Genomic DNA, 21,586 nt, shown 5'->3' on the forward strand with positions numbered 1-21,586 from the left:
GAATGGAGAGAGGTGCTAAAATCAAGCCTGATTTAGAAAACAGAATGCTCAGGAGTTGGTGTGGGAGAGTGAGGGCAGAGAGGAACATCAGGAATGACACCTAGTTTTCTTTTTGTAGCAACGGGATGAGTGTTGGTACAATTTACTGTGATAGAAAATAAATGAGCGGGAATAAATTTAGGGGGGGGATTATGTTTCATTTTAGACATATTTTATTTTAGGCTTGAGAGGCATCCCACAGGACCAAAAAAACTATTCAAAACGTGGGTTTTCTGGTGGGATGTGTGTTCCGAGGGAGGACTGGGCTGCCTCTTGGGACCCGACATTCCAGGGAAAACCTCTGAATAAGGTCAGAGGTCCCCTTTGCTGCCTTGATCTCATTTGAGGATTGGGACTTCCTTGGTTCAAATCACTGGTGTAAGATGTAAACGCTGTGTCTGGTGAACTTGAGACCCTAGTCCAGCCTCAGCCCTGGAACAACATGAAAACTTCCTCTTCACCTAAAGCACATATGTCCAAGCATAGGGCTGGCTGCTATTTAAATCTGAGTCACTCAGCAAGGTGTTGCCTGGGAGCCCAGAAACATCTTATATGTGATGGATGCCTGATATTTACCAGTGTGACTTATCTGTCACCATTTTCCACCCATTTCAAATGTGGGTACAGTTAAAGATTTCAGTTTCGCCTTCTTACTCATTTTTCTTAACGTCACTCTTTTGCCTTCAGGAAAAAAAATATAGAAAAAGAAAATGCGATTAATATGATCTCATTCATAGCACTGAACATAAGCTGTTACTGTAGAAACTCCAGCCTTGGACTCAGGCGTCTGATTCCAGCTGTGCCCCAGGGAGGCCACCTGCTGTGGGGAAGGAGCCCTGGGATGGGGGTCGGGACACCTGCCTTCAAACTCCAGGTTTTCATCGCTAGGTGGTCCCTTTGGCAAGTCACTTATCTCCCTTTTCGTCTTACTGGTCTTATCTGAAAAATACGCAGATTATTAGTCACTGCTACACCATAGGCTGCTTGGAGATGGTGGTACAAAGGCTCCCTCAAGTCCATAGCAACTGAAGGAACGTTGCACACCACGTGCCACAGTGCTGGACTGCTGGGCTTTTGTTCCCGACCAAGAGTGTTCTCATCAGGTTTGCACTGCCTTCAGCTACTGTGGATGAGCAGTGAGCTCTTTCAAGCCCTTTAAAGAGCTTGAAAGAGCTTTAATTATTTAAATTAAATTCTTAATTTAAAGAAACAAACCAAAAAAAAAAAACCCAACAAACCACCTTTTCTCTTGCAGTGCATAGTGTGGGACTGGGACTCCAACGGCAAACATGACTTCATCGGAGAATTCACCTCGACATTCAAGGAGATGAGGGGAGCAATGGAAGGAAAGCAGGTACGTGGTCAACCATGTGTGATATTTTTCCAGACACTTCTCTCGTGACACGCCCAGGTACACGTGAGCTGCTGCAGGTGAGACATCAATATATGATTAAAAGGGATGAGAGGAGAGCATGGTGGGATTTGAGCACCTAACTTCAAATACCACCCCAACCCAAAGCAGTTGGGGTAACCTTGGACAAGACACGCCCCCGGTGTGGTGCAGCTTCTCCGTCAGGTAAATGAAGAGGTTAGATGAGAGTAGTTCTAATTTGTTTAGCTGTGTAGCCTTAGACCAATGATTTCATCTCTCTGTGCCTTGGCTTTCTCTCCTAAAAAAATGGGGCAATGGTACCACTTTCACAGACTTTTATGAAGATCAGTACCTTTACCAGAATACCTTGGATGTAGCTAGAACTTTCAAGATATCTGCTGTTAGTAGTAATATTCTTTCTAGCTCTACATTTCCATGGCTCGGTAACATTGGTCACACATTTAATGCTTTGGAGAGATTATTTGATTCCTGCAAAGTCTTCATCAAGTTCCACCTTTTTATTCTTTGGGTGCCGAGACATGTCCCCACACTGTCACGTGCCACAGAGGCACACAGGAGTTTCCTGTTACCATGCTGGAACCTAAACCTCCTCTGTGTTCTCGCTTTTATACACACACATATATGTCAAGTTGCCAGTCAGTTGCTATCATCTAGATGTACATGGAACTTCTGCTCTTACCTGTTTGATGTTCACCTGCCCAACTTCCAGCTGCAGAACCTAAATCTCTTTGCTTGAGGGCTTTCTCTGGCTGTGGCAACCCATCTGCCCACGCCCAAGGAGGCGGCAGTGTTGGGGAAGGGTAACACCAGCCAGGGAGCAGCCCTCAAGAAGTGATTAACAGGAGCTGAAATATAAAAGTGGCAAAACTCTGAGCTGTGTACCTGCGCAGTTTCCCAGCAGGAGTAAGCCCTGGTTGCCCACAGAAGTTGCTGATATTTTTGCCTGCCTTCGTCAATTTCCTACTTTATTGGTACTTCCTGATATTATCTCCCAGGTGAGCTACATGCAGTAAATTCTTGCTTGGTTTCTGGGGGAACTCAAACCAGAATACCGGCTATTCTTCCTCTGTAGCCAGTCGTCCGCATGGGATAGAAAGGAATGGCAGCAATGGCTTTGACAGAGGTCTTTTTCCCCTAGAGATAAGACTCTGCCCTCGATCTGGTCAAAAGTGTAGAGGAGATATGCCAAATCATTGTTCAAGTCTCTTATTTTAGATGGGAGGTCAAGATATAACCAGGCTGGATGGAAATAAACGAAATTGTTTACAATCAGAAGCTTCACCTGAATCAGACCTTCTGTTGCATACACACCTTTGGCCTGGAAACTCAAAGGCCGCTTTCTGAACAGTTGCAACAAACTCTGCTTTACCTGCTCTGCTGTGTACTGGGCACTACAAGACACTTGTCTGACCCACAGAGATCTTCATCTGCAAGCAGGCGTGCCGAGTTTCGGGGCCGCAGTGAAAACCAGCACTGAGTTGTCGGTAAAGTCACTTCCAAAGTAAAAAGGAATGTAGCCAGAGAAATCTCTCCACTGAACGTACTGGATCAGGCTCTGTGGAGCTAATAAATCAATGACAGCTATTGACATCCCCTGCTAGAGTTCTAAAGAGGTTTACACAATGTTGCCTCATTTTTATATACACATAAAAATTTTCAAATTAATAAATATGAGAGCCATTTCATCTTGAGGCTCCTAAGAGGGTATTAAAAGTGAAGTGATAACATATTGTCACAATTGTAGAACACCAAAACCTGGTGCCTTCAAAGTAACAGAAATAAATCTTAAAGTCTCACTGAGGAAACGGACCATCTGCTGCTGTATTTTTCTGTACCACTGAGATGCCAAAAAGATTTTAGTCCAACCACCCAGCCCCTGTTTTGACACATATGCACTGTGGGAACTGCTTCCTTATTTGGTTTTACTAACATTGATAGTGATTGAGGAGCACCTACTAAGTGCCAGGCACAATGCCACACTCTAGTTGTGCCATGACTGTGCATCAGAAGAAACCGTAAGCACAAATCAAATAAACAAAATAATAAACATGCGGTTAGAACTTGTAACAAATGATATAAAAGACTGAACCAGTTTAGTTATAAAGGTGTGGTATAGAAGAGATCATCTAAAAAAGTGACATTTAAGTTCAGGGTCTTTAAACATGAAAGGAAGTCACCCGTGTAATGAGCAAGGGAAAAGCATTTCAGACGGAGGGAACAGCATGCAAAGTATTGAGTTAAGAAAGAGGTTGGAGCTGTTCAGGATCTGGAAAGAGCCCATTGTATCTGGAGCAGAAGGGTGAGGGAGTCATGTACAAGATGTGGTAAAAGCCAGAGGCAGAGACCAGGAAAAGGAGATTCTGATAGCTCCGGAAAAAGGGGGACTTGGGACTTTCTTTTCTAATCGTAATGAGGGTAATCTAAAACTGTGCTAATACAGTGGCCACTATCCACATATGACTATTTAAATTTAAATTTTAATTACTTAAAATTTTAATTCCTTGGTCACACTAGCCACATTTCAAGTACTCAATAGCCTCATTTGGCTAGTGGCTTCAGTATTGGCTGCTGCAGGTATGGACTGCTTCCACCATTGCAGAAAGTTCTACTGGACAGTGCTGCAAAGCAGTGTGGGCAAGAGAATGACAAGATTGGGCTTAATTTTTCAAGATTACTTTGCCTACTTTGTAGGTAATCAATTGCAGAGATAGGGCAGAGAGATCTGTTTAGAAAGTAAAACTGTCGGCAAGACAAGATGTGACAATGACTTGGACTAAAAAAAGGGATAATAGAGGTGGGGGGACATGGAGAGATATAAGAACAATTTTGGAGATAGCAGCTACAAGATTTGTTGGGGAATTCTGTCTGAAGGGAAAGGGAGGAAGCAAAGAATGACTTGAAGATGGATGGGAACATGCTGGTACCTTTTCCCCAAGTGAGGAAGTCTTATTTCAGGGAAGTCCAGTTTGTGACCAAGGTTCAGAATTCAGTCTGAGGGCGTGGCATTCAGAGGACTTACCTGAAGATGTGTTTTAGGAGCCATAAACAATGACATAGTATCTAAAGGCAGGAAAATGGATGAGTACACTTGTGGAGAGAAGAGAGAAGAGCTAAGAGGGGAGGCCTAAAGGCTGTGGAAGAGATAGAGACAAAGAGACAGACAGACATGTAGAGACAGAAAGACAAAGAGATATCTTTCAAGCTCCTTCCTGTGAGAGTTAAGGTTGTTGTGCAGGTAGAGAGTAAATTCTGGATCAGCTCTGATTAATTCCTAGGTAGCCTTTATGAACATGCTTGGTTTGAGGTGGCCAAAAAGAAAACGTGAAGGAATAAACGGGACAGCCCCTCCAAGACACTCCTAGGGGTGAGTGTGACGTCTTATAGGCCAGGCTTTGGAGTGAGACTGGTGCGGTCTGATCCCAGCTCCTCCAGTGACCACCTGTGTGGCTGAGCCTCTTCTCGGAGCCCCTTCTTTTGTCTAGAAAAGTGAACCTAAGGGGGAGTTAAGTGGGATGGTAAATAGAAAGTAAAAAGCCCACAGCTACACGACAATGTCATGCCAAGACAAATGCAGACCATTTAGAGTTGGCTCATTCAGCACTGCTTGCCCACCCTTCAGGCGTAAAGTCCCCAAGTACCTGTCAGTTTTGATTTTGCCTCCTTGGAGCTCTTGTCTGGCTGAGCCAACTCATCCTCCACTCTTGGCCCATCTTTGCCTGAGATGGAAATGAGTAGACTTTTTCCTGGGTGGTCATTATAATTCTCAGTAGAACTTGGAATCGAACTCATTGCAAGTTTGTTATGTCCTGTTTGATTGAAAAATTGAGGTTAATAGCAATTACTGAAAATGGCAAAAAAATCAGCAGCTCTAACTTTAAGATCTTTTCTTTCCAACTTCTAGGTAAATCCCTAAGACACTTGTGTGCACTATAACATTAGAGGAAGCTCTGGAGGAAAGGCAATGTCGGTGTTGATGGGTTCAGGGGTGGACTTGAGTTCTTTTTCTGAAATTCTAAATCTACCTTGAGACAGAATGGAACCCTCGATTCCCAAGTGACGGCCCCATGAAGAATGAATTAGAAGAAAACCGAAGGGAGGAAAGAAAGGCAATCATGATGGTGGAGAGTTGGGTCTTTTAAAAAATAGGGCTGGAAATCTTCTGATTTCACATTCAGTTTTGATTCTTTTCTCCTTCTTCCCTCCCACCCTTCCTGCCTTCCTACCTTCCTTCCATTCTTTTCTTTTTTTTCTTTTTTAATGGAAGGAATCTTAGACGCCTCTTAACCTGGACAGCATTCCTCTCTTCCAAACTTGTGTGTGGTTACCCAGTTCCTACTGCAACCTCCCCAGTGTTGAGAAACTACTGTATCAGTTATCTGTTGCTGAGTAACAATTTACACCCAAACTTCCTGATGTAAAACAAAAACAGTTAGTATTTACTCATGATTCTCCAGGTTGGCAATTTAGGCTGAGTTCAATTGGAATAGTTCTTCTCCACTACATATGGTGCCAACTGAATTTTTTACTTACGCATGTTTGGCTCAGCAGTTGAAACTTTTCCACGTACTTTTATTCACCAAGAAACCATCCTAAGCTTTTTTCACATGGTGGTGAGAACTTCCCAGCACCAAGCCCCAATATAAAGGCATTTTTCAATCCTCTGCTCATATCACTTCTGCTAGTCTTCCATTGGTCAAAGAAGTTACCTGACTAATCTCAGTGTCTTTGTGGGAGGAAACCACACAAATTCAAGGACACTGAGAAGAATGGATCTCCGTGGGCCATTGCTTTATCAATCCAACCTATTCATTCACGTCTGCCTCAGAGATCACTTCATTTTCAGACACAATTTTCAGAGACTGAAAATTTGTCTCCTGAGTAGAAACCCAAGTATTCAGCTCCCACAGCGTGATAGGCAGAAGTGTTCATTGGATGTTTGACCTGCAGTTGACTTTACCCCGTGAAGTGCTCTGGAGGCTGGAGAGGTTGAGATCTGTTCCCCAGAAAGCCCTGTAGCTCCCTCCTCAGTCCCCAGATGTTCCTGCAGCTCTGATCCTGCAAAGATCTCTCTTTGGAGATCTGGTGTGTCAATCCATTATTTTAGTGCTCAGTAAACACATCATTATCCCCATGAATTTCTTGTGTCTGGTATTGAACGTTCCTCAGTTTTTCTACATTTTAAGTCAATTCCCAGGCACTAAGACTCAGCACTTGGGTTACTCAGCTGGGTGTGTTTGGATCTCTCCTTTCTTCTGATGCTTGACTTGATCCTTGGACAGTAAGCGTTTAGAAGTGCAAGGCACTGCCCTAAATGTATTGCATGGATTATTCAATCCACACAATGATCCTATGCAGATCTTTTTAGTAAGTAACTGCACTGTTTTCAGTCCACAGTTAGGAGTCTATGGGTGCAGAGGGCTGACTGTGTGCATTGACTTTACCATTTTATATAGGAAACTTGAGCCATCCACAGATTTTGTTATTGTGGGGATCCTGGAACCAATCCCTTTAGGATACCAAGGGTAGTTAAGTTTTGGGAGAGTCAGAAGTTATACACAGATTTTCAAACAACCTTCACAGGTTTTAAGGGTCAACTATAATTTGCCAAAGGTCACACAGCTGCAAAGTGGAAGAGCTGGGATTCAAACCAGATAGTCTGATATCAGTCTTACCCTCAACCACTCCTCTGACATTCACTCTAGACACAAGGGCTATCACCTGGAGACCATTGGCCAGCCCCCAGTTTCCTCTGCAGCAGCGCCTGGGGCCTTGACCTCATCAAATGACTCCGCTTCTTCCTGGACAGGCAATCATGCTGTGAGTCTTCTTGTTGCAGGTGCAGTGGGAGTGCATCAACCCCAAGTACAAAGCCAAGAAGAAGAATTATAAGAACTCAGGCATCGTGATTTTGAATCAATGCAAGGTATGGACCTAACCTGTCTTTCAGGAGTATGAAGCTAGGGCTGTCTTGGAGGAATAGTCCAGTGGGCAGAGAGAGAGAGTGTCAATAAGTTGTGATCTATTTAAAAGTAAAAATCAGAAAGTCAATGTATTAATGGACGTACAATGTGCAATGTATGCATGGGTGGTCTTGGTGCCGTGGTGGCTCAATGCCACCATCCCCTCTACAAGGACAGTCCTGCCCCTAAAGAGAGGAGAGTCCTGATCACGAGTCAGTGTCTTCTCTGCCCTGGGCAGTACCCCAGGGAGATACCCAAAAAGGGCAACCGACCTTTCCAAAGCACCTACTATGTGTCTGTCACAGTGTCCAGCGGTTTATGTGTGGCACTTCATTCCTGCTAAAAGGGAACCATGAAAACAAGACAATGGAAAAAGATCAAAGGGCCTAGAATTTTCTCCCAGAGGGGCTCTAACTTCCCAGAAAAGTCCGTATGCTAACAAGGAAACCCATTAAATCGCGTCTGAGAAAAATTTTGCCACTGGTTGAGTACTTACTATGTGAGGGTAACTATATTAAGATCTATTTGCTCTTATCACAACCTGGAGATTTCCACTTTCAAATGAGATCAATTATAAGTGGTAAGGTTAAGAGCTGAGATTTTAATCCATCTTTCTGACTTCCTCATATAGGATTTAAGTTCCATCCACTTTCTCCCTAAATATGTCAGGTTCCTTCTTCCAGATTGGCCTCCCCAGAGCTGCAGGAGCTGCGGGAGCACATCCTTACCTGACGAGAGAGGAGAGGAAAAGACTGACTGGTCTGGTGTTGGTCACATGCCCACTCTCGAACCAGTCCCCGGGACCAGGGAATAATGTATTGTGACTGGCCTTCTGGGGTCATTGTTTTAATTATGTCTATTTATTTATTTTTATTTTTATGATGCTTTGACACCTGAGGGCCTTGTAGGGACTGCCTCTCCCAGAGGTAGCTAATTTCTACAGATAGCAATCCATTTGCCTGCAAGCCTGCCTTTACTATGCAGACCAATCAATCCAGAGCCCACACTCCCAACTACCTCCTTTACTTTTACACACCAAGGCAATATTCCCCCTGCACTATATCACCCCAGGGTCAGGTTTCAGACAATTAGAGACCACCCCTATAGCTAGAGCCTGCCAAAATTATCCAACCCTCAACCTGCTCAGCTGCTTGCCCCACCTCGCTCGTTTTTTCCCATCAACCCACAATAAAGACATTTACCCACACTTTCTCCTCACTCCTGCCTCTCGACGGGAGCTAGTACTTCTCCATCTGCCCCACCCTACCTGGCATGACAGACAGGCCTCCTCACCTTTGGGGAGCTGAAAGATAAACTCTTCTTTCAAAGGCAGTCGTCACTGGTCAGCTTACCTCCTTACACCAATCACATCCCAGGTACATTCAAAATGTCATGTGGCCTACACCAAAGAAGCAGGAGAAAAGAAGATCTAGATGAATGAATTCACTTGCTTCCTTAAGGTGTCATAGGATGTGTGCATGTATCTGTTTTGATTCTCTGTGAGTTGATGTGACAGTTCAGCACTCAAAGGCCATTGCGATCGGACTCATTTTCTTAACATACATACAGTAGTAGGGTATCCCAACTGTCAGGCAAAGCACTGTCATAAGGAAGCCAAGAGCAAGCACTGTTCAGAGGGCCAAGTAGACATCAGCTCTAGAAAAATCTGTTAGTAGGTGGGTGCCATTGGGAGGTAGAACCTAGAGACACCAGCATGGGGTTTTGTAGGTGAGTCTCTGAGAAGCTGCCCTGAGCACTAGATGGAGTCTGAGAAGTGTTATAAACCACAGTTACTATTTGTCCAAGTAGAAGGACCTATAACCTTCACAATTGTAGGTACTGTGTCTTTTTTTCTCATCATTATGCCTCTAATATCTAGTACCTGGTAGGGTGGAGGTGGGGTGGAAGGCTCAATAAACCTTGTTGAATAAATGAATAGATGAATGTCACCAAGAGTCATGCAGCAGAATCACAAAGAAGCAGAAATTAAGATCGGAAATTGGGAAGGCACATCAGAACTCAAATGGTAGTGGTGGGGGAAAAGCAAGGACTATGCGGACTTCCAGCCTAGAGGTCACGAGAATGGACTACGCAGTCCAGACTGCCACCATTCGAGTCCCGCCCCTTCCATCTACTAGGTAGGTAGTCTTAGCCTCAGTGTCCTCATTGACAAAAACGGGCACAGTAATAATAGTAGTAGTGTACCTTGATGGGGTTGTTCTAAGAATTAAATGAGATAATGGCTATGAAGTGCCTGACATACTGTAAGTGCTCAGTAAATGTTAGTCATTGCTGTTCACGGCATGGGAGGAATCTAACTCACTGGGAACTGTCGGAAGAGGACTTCTCAGGTCACTGGGATCTTGACACTGCCAATCTAGATTCCCTACAGAAAAAGAATGTTACAAGGACTAGGACTTAGATAGAGAGAGCAGGACTGACAGCCAGTGTGAGACTTTATTGATTGCAAAAGAGTGGTGACCCCTGAAAAATGTAGTGTTAGTCTCAGCCGAGAGACAGAGGCTGATGAAAACCATGCATAAACCAAAAGCGGGGTGGGGAGGAGCAAGGAACGGATATCTGCAGTCCTCACAGGCTTGTCTGAATTCAGCATTGCTTCCTTTCTCTTTTTTTAATGAAACCAGTCAGCTGACCCATCTTTTTCCCACAGATCTCTCTCGGCTCTTCCCTCTAGTTAAGCAGCCTAACCCCCAAATGTAAGTCTCCTATCTGTAAGGACACAGATGACAGTATTGCTAAGACAATGTCCCCTCCTCCTCCTATGCAGATCCACAAGATGCATTCTTTCTTGGACTACATCATGGGTGGCTGCCAAATCCAGTTTACAGTAAGTTGTTTCCTCATTTGTTCTTTTTTTAAAAAAAGGATTTTATTTATTTATCTTTAGAGGGGAAGAGAAGGAGAGAGGGAGAGAATACCGATGTATGATTGCCTCTCGTGGGTCCCCCTCTGGGAACCAGCCTGCAACCCAGGCATGTGCCCTGACCGGGGATCAAACTGTGATCCTCTGTTTCACAGGCCCGCACTCAATCCACTGAGCTGCACCAGCCAGGGCTCCTTGTTTGTTCTTATTCAAGGGGTAAGACTGGGGAATGGTGCTGGGCTCAGGGCATAAGGAGACAAAAGTCTATTAAAACACTAGTCAGCTTTGTGCAAGTCTCATTGCTGAAATATGGTAGGGTCGCATGGTTTTTTTTGTTTGTTTGTTTGTTTTTGTTTTTTTTCCAATTTTCATGTTTTTTAAATAAATTCATACTTTTGTTTTTTTTCTAGTGATTATGGTTTTCCACATCATGTCAGGAAATTCATGCCATTGAACCTCAGGTGGTTTGGGAAGCCATCCTAATGCTTCTTATTCGCTCAGTGATGGTATGAGGCCTGAGGCAGTAGGTGCAGTACCAGGTCCCGTCACCTGGTGAGAGTGATTGGAAGTGAACCAGGTAGTGACTCCTACTGAACCAGGGCAAGTGCCTTTGTTGTATTCACATGGCTAGAACATAGGCACCAATGTCATGTCCAAAGGTCCATGCTAGGAGCAAGCCATACAAGTGGTTCATCAGGTAAAACAAAGATAAATTCCAAAAGATTAGAAAACCAGTCTTTCAAAGTTGAGAAAGGGAGTGAATACCTAGGCTCAGTGGGTAGATCTACATGTCATCTGTAATCCCACGGGATTCGCATACTCTTTAACATGCTTCTGGGTAGGCGGGCTGGGTCTTTTTAAAGTTCCCAGGGAGGCCGAGTCTGTGAGTCCATCTACTGTGGAAAAACTTGTTCCTAGGCTTGGGCAGACATGACCTCCAGAAAACAAACCCCCACGTGGTGAGAGATAGATCTGCTAAAGCCTATGGGAAAGCAGCGTGGATATAAACAAGAAGATTACAATCTGTCCAGTGTTTGTTCTTCCCATTACAGGAATATACTTGTGAAGCTCAGCCCCGTTCAACTCTCTAGACTGACTCAGTCACATGAGGATGTCAAGAAAATGGGTTTAATTTTTTGTCCAGGTTTGAGCCCAAGAGAGTAGACAGAACCAACAAATGCCCATGACCCAAGATAGTGGTACTCAAAGAACTAGAAGGGGAACTCCTGAGGGGAAGAGTTAAGGCATCTTTTGATAGGTCAGCCTCTCCCTGGCTAGAGGCTTATCCTCTGCTGTGATCTCAGATGTGTCTACCCATGTCCTGCCTAAAGTCCGGCATGGTTCATTTACCCCTGATTAGTTACAGGGGTTAAGTATAGAATTTCGGTGTTTCTTTGAGGTCTGATCTTTGAAGACACACCCACCAGCCTTCCTACATGCACACTGGCACATACAGAAGGTAGCAAACATGTTCACCGTGACACACACATCTGACTTTCACTGTCCTGTGGGTTCCTTGTCTCTCTGGGTGTATACAAATGAAGTAGAGAAGCCAGCAATGTCATACAGGAGAGCTACTAGAAATAGTGTCTGTCCCAAGATCTTAGGCAAAAGAGTGATTTCAAGAAACTATTTATAGGTTTTCAAGGGAAAGCTCTATTGATTTGGGTTTCTTTTAGATTCTATAGATCCTATGCTCTTGAACGACATTTTATTCAACCTTCAGGGCCTTGCCTTGCCCTTGAATTGTGCCGCAAAGGATCCGCCCCTAATAAAATCAGAAGTTTAACCTCACAGGGTTCCCAGGCCTACATCTTGACTTCCAGAGAGGTCTGTAAGCCTTCCTGATACAGAAGCTTTGCCCTCTTGATCTTCCCTTCTTTCTTACTTTTGCTTACCCTCCCCAATGGGAGGTACTACCTTAATGGGTCTCACCACTACCTCCCCAGTCCCAGCTTCTCAGCCCCTCCTGAATAAACTGATGGACCTATGGTGGGCCTGGAGTGAGACTGGAACAAGGAATGAAGAAAGGAGGAGAATGTACACAAGGGACAGACCATCATCAGTGTCTGCCACCAAGCCCTTGACCTGGCAGGTTCAGGTTCAGGCTGGGTTTCAGAGGAAGGTTGCAAAGTGTTCTGTTTTAAGCTTTCTAGCAAAGAACACATCCCAGTCACTTCAATATCATTTTCCTTTAAAATTAAGTCAGCTTTCTCATTAATTTCTTATTCTCAAGCAGTACCATCTAATGTAAAATATAAGCGGTAATACAAACTATTAATAAAAATTAGCATGTCTTACTTAATATGGTCTATAATGGTTTACTATCTGTCCAGTAATTAGTTGAAACCATCTGGCAACATGAAAGGAAGGTGGCAGAGGAATAAGAAATGAGAAGAAGGCTTCCTGGCCCGGAGACAGGCAGAGAGGGAGGGGGAAAGATGTTTGCTGCAGTCAGAAACTCCCATGGGCACAAATTAATTAAGCCCAGGAGCTTTAGCCAAGATGAACTTCCTATCTCCCTGGAGACAGGCCTTCAAGAACCAGCAGTGCAATAAAGTTCTGGGTGTTTCTTCTACTCTTGCCCCTTCTCCGCCTCCCCCTGCACCCCAGGAGGCCTTCCTCTTTGGCTGCACTGGCCAGCCTTTCCAGCTCACAGGGGTTTAGTTGACTGTGACCAATGGCAAGAACCGACCAGAAAACAAAGAATGAGAGGAGGGAGAAGTGGGGCGGCCCAGTGCCCCCACAGACACTGCCAGGCTGTGGTTTGGCAGTGACCGTGTTGCTCTGCAGAAGGTCACGGTGGCTGTCGGGTGCCCTGTCCTGCAGGTAGTACTCACAACGACTTCTCCCTACTCTTTCTAGTCAGTCCCTCTTAACCTTTTTGAATCGTCTTTTCACTAGACTCTCCCTGACCATCCCTTTTGAGGGGGCCATTTGTTTCCCATCAAGACTGTTGTTACCCAATGTGCATGACGAACAGGAGTGAGGAGAAAGCTTTCACGCCTTCTGCAGACGCCAGGTGCTTCTGATTCAACCTTCGCCTTTCCTTCAGGTGCCAGGCTAATGTACATTAGGTGCTCAAAAATACTTTTGTTGAATTAGAAATAGATTGAACCCAGAATCTTCCAGAAGAGATAAGGTTTAGGGAAAAGAAGAAACTTGATGAATAAATATACTAGGTTTTTGCTTTATAAAGCACCCCTATGAACGTAAATGTTTATGCCTCTATATATTCTAATGATACATGCTGAAACCTTGTTATGAATGAGCGGGGTGTATTTAAAGGAGTGTTGGGGAAGTGGTTGGAGTTTTGAGATAATTTGCTGAATAAGAGAATGTTCGGGAGCCTCTTGAGCAGGACATTGAAGCTATCAGACCCAGGCTAGGGCACTAAATCTGGGAGTGTTGGCGAAAGGCACCGAGAGTGGTGAAGGCACCGTGGAAGATGAAGCAAGAAGATTCAAGCCCGCTGCGACGGTCCTGAGGACAGGCAGTGAGAGGCTAAATTAGAGGGGCGGCAGGCAGAAGCGGCATTGTGGAAGGAGAGGCAGCAAGCCTTGGCTCGCAGTACTAAGGGAAAAGCAGCAGAGACTGACGAGTCCAGGAGGATTGCAGTCTTTTGTGCCTGACCGACACAGCTTGGCCGTCCTCCTCGTGGAAACATGGAGCTCCAGAGGCGCTGCTGGACAGGTGATGAGTCTGCTTGTGGACATGTTGGAAGTACTTTCAGATGCCACAGTGCAGCTGGCACTTCATAGATATGGGCCCAGGTTTCAGGAGAGAGATGCAAGCAGCACATGTATGGGTCTAAATAAAGTGGTCAAAGGGGAGACTCCAGAAAGCAAAGGAGCCTGGTGACAGGAAATGATAGAAGACCTGCGTTTGGTAGCCAGGGAGAGAGGGGCCAGCAGTAAGAGATGCTAGAGACAAAGGCCCAGAGGAGGCCCTGACTCCAATGATTAGGCAAAAAAAAAAGGTTACAAAACTGAGGGTAATAATCCCAGAACCTAAAGAGAAGTCTAAGGGTGAAGAGTAAAAATCAATGACTGGGTTATGTGATGAGTAGGCACACACCTTTGAAAGAACTGTTTTAGCAGAAGGAGACAGGGAAGACCCTGGAGTTAGGGCATAAACAGGAGGTAAGGAAGTAAACACGGCAGGATGCAACTGTTCATTCAATAAGGCTGACAGTAGAGGAGGAGGGCAGGAGAGGGGACGCAGGATGGCAACTGGAGGATTAAAATAAGGGAGGTTTTAGTCCAGAATTTGACCAGAGCAGAGAAAGCCAAGGGGAGAGAAGAGGTACGTGCTGCTGGAAAAGAGCCTTTGACAATGATTCTTACTCTTTTTTGGTCACCTGGACCACTTAGGAATCTGATCCATGATCCGTATTGCCTCACCGGGAAATGCACACGCTCCATTTTGCACACTAGTCTGAGAACAATCCTTGTTCCTCCTGTGAACCATGAACTTGAGGGCAACTGTGTCCTCACAGTCTTGGAGTAGGTGGGTGCAGGTAAAAGAGAGACCACGTGGAGAGAGAGGGGGTTAAATATATTTGGTACATGGCACAGCAGCTCAAAATAAAACTAGATACTAGAATTTCACAGGCAAAATACTAAATTTTGACAGCACAGAGAGACAGACACCATAAGGTGTTTGGAAAGAAAACAGTAGAAGAACTGAATATTTCCTTTGAAAGTTACTGCTTTTCCAGATGCACGAAAATATTCATTATGGAGCAGATTTTCACAGAGACAAGTTGTAAGCAACCTCTGTGTCCCACAATAAGTAATGGCTGTGTAAATCACAGTGTTTCGTTTGGACTATGGCGAGGCCATTTTAAATGATAATTCTAATGATTGGAAATAACATGGGGACATGTTTATGACATAGTGTTAACTTAAAAAAAGAATATAAAGCAGAGCCACCTATGATTGAAATTATCTAAGGTGTTTAAAATATTTGTCTATATACAGATGATAACTAGAAAGGAAAAGAGAAAGGGAAAAGGACTTATTAGGCTGGTGGAATCTTCTAGGGACAAGGATTGCCCTCAGGGCGCTCTTGACCTCCCAAAGTTGTGCACAGAATGGAGTGTGTGCATTTTTCAGCGAGAGGATATAGATTTTGTATCAGAGTCTCAAGTGGTTCATGTGACCAAAAAAAATCATTTTTTTCCTTATTATTCTCAAATGACCGTTTTTATTGTTTGCAGTTTTTAGAAATTACAAATGCTGTTTCTTTCCTTAATCTCTGATTTTATAGTTTACATTTTAATAACATAATGTGATCTAGTATTATAAACTAAATGTGGCTTCTCCCAGATTAACCTTGAAGCCTAAAAAAAAAAAAAATCACCTGTTAAAGGTTCTCTTGGGAAATCTTTTCTAACCTCGACACATTTAGGGCATCCTGTGTCCACACTGTTCCAGTTTAAATTTTAAATTTAAAATTTTTATTTTATATCCCAGATTAAACACTGGCAGATTCTCGTGCAGACCCTCTGAGAAAAAAGAATGAGCCCTGGGTTGAAGAGGAAGGGAACTGCTTTGCAATTTCCAGGAAATTACCTCAGAGGTCTCTTCCATCTAGTCTAAGTTCCTATTTCTTGGCTCCCTATGGAGTTTTGAGGAAGTAGAAAAAGCACAAGAATATAGTCTGTCATTTAAGGAATGGTGGAAAATAAACAGTATCTTCACCTACAGGCTCATTGTGTAGTTCTAAATTGTATACACAAAAAACAGAGCTATGTAGCCCAGCAGGTGGTATTGCCGAGAGACTAGGCAACTGCAGAGGTTGGTTCAAAGAGGCCTTGCTTAGAAAACATCCTGGAGGGTCCCAAATGGCCCATTTGTGACAGGCAAGGAAGGGATCTAAATAGCGTGCTCATTTTATTAAAAATTTAAAAATGTCCAAAGACAGTCCTGGCCAGTGTGGCTTAGTTGGTTGGAGCCTCATCCAGTAAACCGAAAGGTCCTGGGTTTGATTCTCAGTTAGGGCACAAGCCTGGGTTGCAGGTTTGTCCCCGGGGCACTTTCAAGAGGCAACCTGTGGATCAATGTTTTTCTCTTGCATTGATGTTTCTCTCTTTCTCTCTACCCCTCTTCTTCCCCCCTTCCTGTCTCCCTTCCTTCCCCCCTCTCTAGAATTAATAAGCATGTCCTCAGAAGACACAGTTTCCTCATTCACTTCCTGCCTTTTCAGAAAAGCAGCCCCCGCACATGGGGGACTTGGTGGCAGGAGGGAGCATTTTGCATTCTTACAGGACAGGGTTTTGCCAAGCTGCTCCCCAGCTCTGCTTAATGGTGAGAGAGGCGTCCTGGGCAGAAGGAGAGAGCCATGGTGGGCGCCGTTCTTGGGCTGCCCGCTGAGAAGATTGGAGCGCCTACCAGAACCACAGGCTTTTGTAAATAAACGCTCCATGTAGGGAAATGAAAATGTGGTGGTTCTGCAAGCCCGCTCCAGTCAGGCCACCAGGCGTCTGTAGCCACCTCCACAAATGGGCAATTTTCAGTCATTTGCTTGCTTTTATTTCTCAACTTCATCCCATCTTTAACCATCTCCCTGTTGCTTTTTAAAGTAAATAGGCAGACAGCAACCTTTCACTCTCTCCTCTTCTCATTAATGCTGACTAGGAAGAGCACAGAGAATTCTTGGTAGAAGGCCGACTCCCGAAGACAGGTATCTTATCTCCCGCTCCATCAGGGAGATTTCAGAAACCATCGCTTGCCAGGAAAAAAATCTTTAGATGCCACGTACTTCAGATTGGCCGTTACTCTCTAGACAAATGATAAAATATTTTTGTTATGAGCAGTGGGAACAACAGAAAGGGGCAGGTGGGGAGGTTCATCGGTTTATTTCTTTATTCACCAGGTAATTTTTAAGTTTATACCCCTTGCTCAAAGCTTTATCAGAATTCCTGAGCCGGAAGAGTTTCTGTGGGTGTCAGACACGGGCTTTCCCCGCGGGGAAGGTGGAAACTGCCTGCCTGCAGAGACCAAAGTTTCCATCACGCGAATTGTTTGCCTAGACGGCACCCACCGCCAGCCTTATGACATCGATCTCCTTGGTGTCCCGCTGTCCTCGGGATGTTATCTCCTCCATCCCCACAGAAATCTGGCTGCTCCCTTTCCCCAATTTTCCTAAATGTGGGATCCAGTTCCACATTTAATCAGCCACCCAATCCGATTCTATCCTTAATGTCTTCCGTCACAATCCCCTGCTCACTATCATTTCTGCCCCACCCTCGTTTGTTACACAGGAGGGCGGGATCCCAAGCATGAGGATAAAGAGTTGAGAGGAATGAAATGTCACAGCAGGGCCAGACAAAGGTGAGGCCTGGGAGGCACCGAGGGTGCAAAATTCAGGGAGACACTGACTCCCAAGGGCATGCTAGTGTAGCAGGGTCAGCTGAGAGTGCGCGCCCTCCAGAGTGTCTGTCTCAGTCACCTCTCTTGCATGACCCTAGTTCCAACCTCACATGTATTTGTCTGTTTATTTTCAAACACATTGTTGCCAGAATCTGTGTTCATCTAGACATTCTCCTAATACCACAACATACTCAGTCAGGTGTTGTACCTGGCCTCAGGTGTCACCACTTGGTGACTGCATGCTTGGAGGACGTTACTCCTACCTGGGGAGGAAAGAGGAGCAATCACATCTCTAGAGTTGTCATTTTTTAAGGAGGTTCCCCTGCCCCCAAACTTTACATTATCTGATTTTATTCTCTGGTTTTATGTCAAGACACCGGCATGTTTATGCCATTATCGGATGCCCTTGACATGCAGGAAATCAGCACATGGGACAGTGGCCAGCTGCAGGGTGGAGACACACAGGTAGGGGAGTGGTGATCCCTGGTGAAGGGCATCATCGTGCTGAGGAGTGAGGTGAGCCAGAGAGGCTCGATGGCCCTAAAGTATCCACACCTGCCAATGATTTGCATTTTAGATAAATTGGAACAGAATCAAGGTTATCTCCATGAATAACATTCTTTTCAGAAGCCTCTAGATTTCTAAAATGTTTTCTTCAGTAGGAGAGAAAGAGGTTGCTCTACATCTGGCCTCCCAGCACTGTTTTTACCTTTGAGTCAATTCATACCTATACATGCAGGGTGCCACCATCGCTTCCATGTGTCCCCTCAGGACANGCTCGATGGCCCTAAAGTATCCACACCTGCCAATGATTTGCATTTTAGATAAATTGGAACAGAATCAAGGTTATCTCCATGAATAACATTCTTTTCAGAAGCCTCTAGATTTCTAAAATGTTTTCTTCAGTAGGAGAGAAAGAGGTTGCTCTACATCTGGCCTCCCAGCACTGTTTTTACCTTTGAGTCAGTTCATACCTATACATGCAGGGTGCCACCATCCCTTCCATGTGTCCCCTCAGGACAAAAAGGCTGAGCGTGGTGGCCTTCTGCATGTTTGAGCTTAGGAAAACCAAGATACCTCTAGGTGTCTGATTCCTTCAGACACTGTCTCTCAAGCATCTCTCGAGTGTGCTTCTTGGACCTGTGTCTGGTTGGGGCCTGGTGGGTGGGTTCTGGAATGCTTCCACCTCCTTCTAGTTCACAAATACACGTAGGTCCGTCCCCCGCTCCCACAACTACTGTGTCATCAGTCCTTGAATAAAAGGGCCATCAACTATTGTCTTCCTCTTTTATTCCCAAATGGATTGGCTTTCACCTGCTAGCTAAAATTTGTCTCAGAATACACTGGATTTTACTTGTCCTTTTAGGTCCTTTTACTAGTCATCCTTGGTAACATGTTTGACTACTGTTGTGCACGCAGGAGTGCACATACACGCACACTGCAACTACCCTTTTCCTACCTTCTACAACTGCTTCGATCACAAAGAGATCTTCGTTTGAGGCCATTCTTCTCTCCTAAATTACCGTAGTTGCCTCCTAGCTAGTCTCCCTTCCTCCAGGCCAGACCCCTTCCATCCTTTGTAAGAATAAAACATACCCATGAGACATCTCCGGATGCTGGTTGCAGACCTTCGTGTCCTCTTGGGTTTACACTGGTACGACAGCAGAGCAGGGTCTTTGGAGCTGTGTAGACGTGAGTTTGAACCATTCCATCCCCCTAACCTGTGTGACTTCCATCACGCTTGGGTATCAGGCTCTTCATCAACTAAAAGGAATAATAATATCTACCTCCCAGAGTCTTTGTGAAAATGAAATAACCATACCTATAAAGCAGTTAGTGTAGTCGGACACAGAGTAGGGTTTCAACAAAGGTTACCTCTTCCTTCTTCCCTTAGCTGGCTCTAGTAAGGGCGTTTGTAAGGGGTAGGAAAGTACCATTTTTGTGCACATGACCTTTCCTTTGGAAACACTGGTAGTACTAGCATTTCATCCATTGGTATTCCCTTGTCAAAAACATCTGCATGTTCTGAAAATAGAATTTGTATCCTGCTTAAATTTATTTTCAACATAGTCCTAGGGAGTGGTAAGGGGGAAAATCAGTATAAAATAACTTTATAAATAAAGAAGCTATACGTAAATTACAGTTAGCTTTATCTCTTCTTTATTTATGATTGTAATTGTAAATTACAATTACTTTGATTCTGTTGCAAGCTTACAACATAAGACATGGGTGACATTTTTCTCCCTGTAAACTTTTCTCTTCTAGTCTAAACAGATAGCACAGAGCACTTTGTCCTTCCGAAAGTAACTTCTCACCTTCACAAACCCAATGAGACACCCTAGTCATTTGCTGTAACGATTCTGCCAAATATTGTACAAATGACGTTTCCCACCCACGAGAACATAAGAGAAAACAGAGACTTTGTGTTATTAGTAAGCCAGTGAGTGAATTCTGCTGAACTCCAAGAAAAGGGAAAGATGCAACATGAACCTTTCTTTCTTCCCCTATAACTCTTTCATTTTAATCCCTCTCTCCCCCTCCCTACCCCAGTTTCTAGAGAGGTGTTTGCTGGGTGGACAGTGATTTAAATAGTAATGGTGTTAGAAATCAGAAGGAATTCCTTCCCATTTTAGCACTCTTGAAGCTTGGCTCAAGCATTTATTTTGTTGTTATTATTATAGTGTTGGGTGAGTCCATTTTTTATTTAGATGATGTTGGGGGTCAGAAGAAATTTGAGAAGTTCAAGGATAATGACTCCCTGGTAGGAAGACCGGTCTCACTTCTCCATTTCCCGCTCACAAAGCCATAACACTCAGGCACCTTCTTTGTTACAAGGCAGCAGTTCTTACATGAATAGGAACCAAAAGCCAAATACCTTATGCAGAACTGCTCCTTGCAGAAATTCATTAGAACCACATCAACACATCTCTCTTCAATCCGGCCACTCATGAAAATACAGCAATGGCTTCATTAGATTGACCACACCTTTAACACAGAATTTGGTTTTCAGGGATTTGACCTATGGCTCCAGGATGGCATTGCTCTTCCAGGGAGCACAGACATGCTTTCTCTGTGAATTATGATATTCTGTCCCTGCTGCCTGGTGACATGGATCAGTGGCAGCTGGACTTTCTGACCTATGTGTCAATCCAAAGTTGTTTTGGAAAGGGAGAAGAGAGGCTAGTGGGGGATGGGAGATGGAACACTACAGAAATGATCTCAACACTGGTATCTAAGCTAATCCATTTCTTCTCTAACTCTCCTCATTGGCAGAGTGCGTGACGTGCTGCTTTTGTCCATCTCAGGCTATACCTGCCCTGTTGCCAATCACAGTTCCCCCGAGACGCATTCACTTTAAATCTACCCATTCTCCTGTTTTCTCTTCCAGGTGGCTATAGATTTCACTGCCTCAAACGGGGACCCCAGGAACAGCTGTTCCTTGCATTACATCCACCCGTACCAACCCAACGAGTACCTGAAGGCCTTGGTGGCTGTGGGGGAGATTTGCCAAGACTATGACAGGTATGAGACGTTTGGTCGACTCAGGCCTTCCTGTCCCTCTGCGGATTCCAATGGTCTCTGGCTGCTCCTTGGCAGAAGGATGGAAATCAAGCCTAGCGACTCGCCGTGCAGATGCTCCTGCAGAGACAGAGTAAAACCCTGCCCCAAGCCTAGAGAAACTGAGTTCATGCTGTGTTCACTTAGTCACACCCCCACCCCCAAATTTCAGAATTCTTTTTTTTAATTGGCTTGCAAGATCCCTGGGTAGCCATTTTGATTTCCCAAAGTGTTGATGTGTGCCTTGCTCCTCAAAGTCTAGTCTGTGAACTAGCAGCGTCACCTGGGAACTTAGAGTCTCAAGCCCCATTCCAGACCTACTGAGTCAGAATCTACATTTCAACAGATGTCCAGGTGAGTGTGCTTTAGAGTTTGA

General features: G+C 44.6%; 1 protein-coding gene across 2 annotated transcripts in view; it reads left to right on the forward strand.

Annotated features, from left to right (window-relative positions):
- The window catches only part of CPNE4 (copine 4), a 412,933-nt gene that overhangs the window by 367,174 nt on the left and 24,173 nt on the right, over positions 1 to 21,586 (forward strand). For both annotated transcript variants that reach the window (XM_037061286.1, XM_037061284.1), the window contains 4 exons: positions 1,295 to 1,393; positions 7,269 to 7,355; positions 10,181 to 10,240; positions 21,041 to 21,174. In XM_037061286.1, the coding sequence (XP_036917181.1) occupies positions 1,295 to 1,393; positions 7,269 to 7,355; positions 10,181 to 10,240; positions 21,041 to 21,174 (380 nt within the window). The remainder of the gene's footprint in view (positions 1 to 1,294; positions 1,394 to 7,268; positions 7,356 to 10,180; positions 10,241 to 21,040; positions 21,175 to 21,586) is intronic.

This window comes from Sturnira hondurensis, unplaced genomic scaffold (assembly GCF_014824575.4).
Source record: "Sturnira hondurensis isolate 20B ecotype Veracruz unplaced genomic scaffold, ASM1482457v3 Scaffold0013299, whole genome shotgun sequence".
Lineage (NCBI taxonomy): Eukaryota > Metazoa > Chordata > Mammalia > Chiroptera > Phyllostomidae > Sturnira > Sturnira hondurensis.